The sequence below is a fragment of the Rutidosis leptorrhynchoides genome, chromosome 11 (assembly GCF_046630445.1).
Source record: "Rutidosis leptorrhynchoides isolate AG116_Rl617_1_P2 chromosome 11, CSIRO_AGI_Rlap_v1, whole genome shotgun sequence".
NCBI classification, from domain to species: Eukaryota; Viridiplantae; Streptophyta; class Magnoliopsida; order Asterales; family Asteraceae; genus Rutidosis; species Rutidosis leptorrhynchoides.
Window position 1 is genome coordinate 376228868 of NC_092343.1, and position 6282 is coordinate 376235149.

General features: G+C 34.4%; 1 protein-coding gene and 1 non-coding gene across 2 annotated transcripts; both read left to right on the forward strand.

Moving 5' to 3' along the window:
• The first annotated feature begins 1547 nt into the window (after positions 1–1547).
• On the forward strand, positions 1548–1627 carry TRNAL-UAG (transfer RNA leucine (anticodon UAG)). The gene has a single exon. It is a non-coding gene; the product is annotated as a tRNA-Leu (tRNA).
• Positions 1628–1719: 92 nt separating this feature from the next.
• LOC139876627 (pyridoxal reductase, chloroplastic-like) lies at positions 1720–5256 on the forward strand. The gene is made up of 9 exons (XM_071863967.1): positions 1720–1894; positions 2003–2231; positions 2317–2410; positions 2541–2664; positions 3019–3120; positions 3241–3392; positions 3490–3583; positions 4209–4390; positions 4982–5256. The coding sequence occupies exons 1-9, from the start codon at positions 1781–1783 to the stop codon at positions 4983–4985; spliced, it is 1095 nt and encodes a 364-aa protein (XP_071720068.1). The 5' UTR covers positions 1720–1780; the 3' UTR covers positions 4986–5256.
• Positions 5257–6282: the final 1026 nt, after the last annotated feature.

A 6282-nucleotide genomic window follows, 5' to 3' on the forward strand; every position in this document is an offset into this window, starting at 1 on the left:
CTTCACCTTTTATTATTTAAACGAATATCACTTGTAAATAGAACAATTGCAACCAAAAACTTGTCTTTCTTGGAGGATAATGCTATGAAATATATGTTCATTTTTAGCATTATCAATATGCTTAAGAGTTTTCTAAGTTATCAAGGCATAATCTGTATCAACCTATTATCAATTCCGCTATAAGATAATAGTGATTCTTTGAGGTTATATCAATAAAAGAATAACTTGAAAATTAACTTAACTCTGATTTAATTATTTGCTTAATTATTTACTTAACTGTTAAAACCCTTTGATTGGCAACAGAATTGTATTCACCCCCTCAACAATACTTCTTGTTGTTAAATCGAGACCAACAGTATCCAATCTCCTTAATGAACGGGAGATTAGAAACCATCTAAAGCAATACAACAAACATCGAAAAGAACCTCTCAAACCCGAAATAAAAAATTCTACATCTATTTTGATGTCTTAATCTTCCTACTAATGTACAAATCTCTACGTCTGTTTTGATGTCTTGATCTTGACAATAAATCAGTGTACATGATTTCGACTTTTTGATTTGGACACTATCGTAAGTGTTGGTGAGTAAGAGTTATCGTGAATTAAAAGCCATTGGATTTAGATTTATGTTCTTAAGTTTTGTCTTGTTGGTTTGAATATGTGCACCTTTTTGACATAGTTAACTTACAAGTTATGAGAAAAAGTTATGGCAAGAAAAGACGAAACTGAAATAACAAAAATACTCTCACGTGAAAGGAACATGCCTAAATTTAACGGAAAAGTTGATGTTCATTAGTGAGAGGGACCAACTGTGTAACTAATGAGAACCTCAGTGTCCAACGAAGCAAAAAAAGTATGATAAGTGACTATTGTGCAATATGAGACAAACTTCAGGAACCAATCGCGTAAATTTAAAAAACCAATAATGTTAATTTTAAGTTGATTAAATACATATGCATCTTTTACTCTTCATCATTTAAACTCATATTTAAATAATAATATTGAAATAGTGACGGTGATAATAATAATAATGAGAATTAATATTTCTAACCAATGTTTTTAGTTGATCTCAATCAAAGTTTCTAAAATACCTTTAAATCATGTCTTACACTAATTTTTTTGATAGAATATATTATACTCCGTAGGGTATTTTTGGATGTATAAAAACAAGTTTCCCAATAATAATAGTTAAAGTGTTCACACAACCAGTCTACACTTTTCCTGCAACCTGTGAGTAAAAAGTGTTCACACAGTCACTCTTCATTTTTCCTGCAATTTCTATCAACAATTTTGCTATTCAATGTTTCCGCATTTTCTCAATACTCGAGCAACAGCAAGTCAACAACCAAGCTCTAATCTGTATACCATATATCCATCTGTAAGGTAAGCTTACCTATACATTTTTATCCTTTTATTTTACATTAATAAACAATTCTTTCATTTGCTTCCTAAAATTTCGTATACAACTACTCGAAACAATTAATCGTATTTCTTCGAAAGTTATATATGTTTATTATATATAACGAATGTTAATCGTTTTACAACATGACAGTTTGGCCGAGTGGTCTAAGGCGCCAGATTTAGGCTCTGGTCCGAAAGGGCGTGGGTTCAAATCCCACAGCTGTCAATTTTAATTTTTCTATTCTAGATTTATATATTTTTATATATAATTTGAATTGTCTTGATTTTCTTGACCTTATCGTCATAAAAAAAAAAAAAAAATAAGCGGTTAACATTCAAAGGATGGCACCAGTTACCTTCTTCCAAACTTAAAACTCCAATGGTCGCCGTTTCAATATCGTCGTCTTCAACCATCATTCCTTATGCAATATTTACACCGCCATCTATCAAAATCCCACTTCGCCTTGACTGGCCATGGCAGAAGAACAACAAGGTAGGTTGTTACCGGCCTGTTTCATATTTTAATTTTCAATTAACTAGTTTCATTTCATGTGTACGTGTACGTGTAAGGCTCACGAGTAACGAGTAATTGAAATGATAGGTGAAAGTGGGCCCCATGAGCATATCGCCAATGGGTTTTGGAACATGGGCATGGGGCAACCAATTACTTTGGGGATACCAACAATCTATGGACACTGAACTTGAACAGTTATTTAACTTAGCTCTCGATAACGGTATTAACCTTTTCGACACCGCCGATTCTTACGGTACCGGCAAGTTAAATGGCCAAAGTGAAAAGCTTCTTGGCAAGTTCATTGCCAACTATCAAGGTAATATTTGTAGCCCAATAACATAACATTAATGTTTAATCAATCTAATTAATAATAATAATTTGTTTGTTAATTGAATCTTTAGGACAAGCACAAGTTCGCGATAACATTGTTATTGCTACAAAGTTTGCTGCATATCCTTGGCGTTTGACCCCTAACCAATTCGTCAACGCTTGCAAGTATAAATTATATGAACCGATCTTTATATGCGAGAATCATTTGTTAAAATTATATGTAAAACTTACATTAAAATGGTGATCTTGAAGTGTCTTGTTCATTATAAATGTAGAAACTTTCGTTTATTTACAGGTCTTCTTTGGATAGGCTGCAAATTGAGCAGATTGGAATAGCGCAACTACATTGGTCAACTGCGAACTATGCTCCTTTTCAAGAACGCGCTCTTTGGGATGGTTTAGTTGCAATGTATGACAAGGTTATTAAATAATTTATCTTTATTTAACAGCAAACACACACCCTTTTTGTCAACGGCGGGACTCGAACTCAGAACGTCAAGATTGATGAGTTCCTGATAGGACATAAGCACTTTTAAGTTTTTGGGTCATCTATTCAGAACTCGTTGATTTCATTTTTGACTTTGACCTCAACAAAAAAAGGACGTACTCTTGTTAGTTATTGGACTGATGATACAGTTTTAATCATGTAGGAGGTTGTGGCCATTTTCTTAGGTTACATTATGGCCTCAATTTCTTCACACAAGTCCAACAAATTTGACCAGAATTTTTATCTTATGTGTTGAGTTTCATACTGATGGATACATAGCATTCAGGGTTTGGTTCGAGCAGTTGGAGTGAGCAACTATGGACCAAAACAGCTAGTCAAAATCCATGATTACCTCAAGGAACGGGGAGTTCCCTTGTTAACGGCTCAGGTATCTAACTAACCATTATCATTATCCACGATTACCTAACCATGCCTCGTGGGTCCCGCAGGATTGGGTATTGTTGTTATTGTTTTTTAAGAAGTAATCTCTTGATTAAAATGATTTTAGGTGCAATTTTCGTTGTTGAGCATGGGTGAAGATCAAATGGAAATCAAGACGATATGTGATTCATTAGGAATTCGTGTAATATCTTATAGTCCGTTAGGCCTTGGCATGCTTACCGGCAAGTACACACCTTCTAATCTTCCACGTGGACCAAGGTGCGTACCCTTGTTTTTCTTCTCGCTACATATTGCTACTCAATACGAAAACATCAAATTTTAATTTCTTTGCACTCTTCAATGTTATGCATGACAGGAGTTTTCTGTTCAAACAAATTATTCCAGGGGTGGAACCATTGTTAATCGCATTAAAAGAAATTGCACAAAAGAGGGGGAAAACTGTACCACAGGTAACCGATTCTTCCTTGTTTATTAACCGACTGACTTTGGAAAACTTTGTGTACGCACACACCAAATTGTTAGCATACGATTTTAAATGTCGCTTTGGCAAAACGAGTACACAAATAAGGTTTTCCCTGTTAAGACTACGGCCGAGTTATTTTACTCTAGTATACGCAGTGTCGCAAAACTTGGAATCACTCGTCGCGTACTTGGTGAGATCTCGGTCAAAATTGGTCAAACTCGGAATTATTCGGAAAATCGGTCAAAAATGGTCAAAGCTCGGAAAATCGGTCAAAAATCGGTCAACGTCAATCTTGGTCAACGTCTGAGTACTCCTCGAGTACTCCCCGAGTTGCCGAGTACTCCCCAAGTCAAACTTCGTATATGCACGCGATAAATTGTTAGCATACGAGGTTACATGTTGCATTAACAAAACGGGTACACAGTTAAGGTTTTCCCTATTTAAGACTACCGATAGTGGGTGTATAATTTTACTCTGGTATACGTGGCCTAACTGGATTAACTCGTGACTGTTTCCGGCCCTTTCCCGTAGATATGTTTATTAGTGAGATTTGAACTAAGATCTCTCGTGAGGATATCAGGACCATCATTCGTATGCTAATGCATTGTCAGGTTGCAATAAATTGGTGCATATGTAAAGCGACTATTCCGATACCAGGAGTCAAGTCTGTTAAACAAGTCGAAGAGAATCTGGGAGCTCTTGGTTGGAAGCTGAAGGCCGATGAAATGGATCAGTTGGAATATGCTGCACGCGAATCGCCTGGCAAGATGATCCAAAACGTCTTCCAAACAAGGTACAAAAGCAATTTAACAACTACTATTTGGTACATGCATGTGAATCATCAATCATATAGGATAAATTCGACTATTCACACACTACAATAATAGTAACAATAACAAATAACAAATACCTAATACCACGGATGTTAGACTAATCGCACACTAGTAACTTATATTTGGTACATCTAAAACGAGTAATTACACATTAGTAACTTATATATTTGGTACATCCAAAACGACTAATCACGCATTAGTAACTTATATCTGGTACTTCGAAAACGACTAATCACACACTAGTAACTTATACTCCCTTCGTCACATCTCAAGCGTCCACAATACTATTCTGAGATGTCACATTTCAACTGTCTATATTATATTTCAACCAATCAAAAAAGGTTATAGTTGAGAGATAAAATATTTTATTGTTGGAGAATAAAGTTAGTAAGATTTCTTAAAAACTTTGTGTAATTTCAAAGTGGACATATGTAACTCTGAGTAGTGGGTCCCTCGACCCGCGTACTCGGTCTTGTAGCGTACTCGGTCTTGTATGAGACGGAGGTGGTATTTTGTAATAATACTAACTTTTTATGTTGTTTAATTTGCAGATAGGATAAATTCTTGTTGTGCAGTTAAATACTTTTTCTAATGATGAATACTTTTAAGAGTAGTGACTTGATGAAGGTTCAAAATCAGGTCTCTGACGTTGCACATGGTCAATTTATATCATACGTGGCCCATTTCATGAGTCCAATCTAAACTCAATATATATTTTGATCCAGCCCATTCACTATTGGGCCAACATTTTTTCAGTTACTGATTCCATATGAACACTACCCTGTTTTGTTTTCTGTTTATAGATCTATTTTCTTATTTTAGTATGTCTCACATTCAAAAAGGAAAATTGTTCAAAATACACCTTTTTTAAGCCTTCAAACAAAATACACTTTTTAAAAAAAAATTGTCTTTTTACACCATTCGGTAGACGGAATTTCTGTCTACCACCTTTATCTGTCGTCTACTACCATTTTTACAAAGTGGTAGACAGTAACAACAAGGTAGTAGACAGTGAGAACAAAGCAGTAGACAGCCAATTACAAGGTAGCTGACCGTCTACTGCCTTGTTGCTATTTTCTACTACCTTGTTGTAGGTGTCGACACCAATAATACATATTAGTCGACACCTACAACAAGGTAGTAGACAGTAACAACAAGGCAGTAGACGGTCAGCTACCTTGTAATTGGCTGTCTACTGCTTTGTTCTCACTGTCTACTACCTTGTTGTTACTGTCTACTACTTTGTAAAAATGGTAGTAGACGACAGATAAAGGTGGTAGACAGAAATCCGGTCTACCGAATGGTGTAAAAAGGCAATTTTTTTTAAAAAAATGTATTTTGTTTGAAGCCTTAAAAAAAAGTGTATTTTCATCAATTTCCCATTCAAAAATGTCGTGTTTTGACTTTCAATTTTTTTTTTTTTTTTTTACAATCTTATTATTTATGTTATATGATATTCGATGAGGTTTTACTAATAAAAAAAATACATTTTGAGTTCAATCAATTCATATAATCTTTATCAAGTACATAGTGTTATATAAACAATTAAAAATATTTAAAGTGAAAATTGAAAAAAGGCATTCAAAATTCAGAACATAATTATAATGGGACGAATGGACTATATACTAGTAACTCGTAAATTTTAAGACTGTTAAACACGACCCGTAATGATTCATTTTATTTTTATATTGGTAAAAATACGAATATTGTTATAAAACGGAAACGTTTACGAATAGAAAATGTTTTCAACAAGAGATACTGAAAGGACCCGTTCATATACATTATAAACGATTCACAATAGTTGATTTCATTGCGAGGTACTTGACCTCTATATGATACATTTTACAAACAT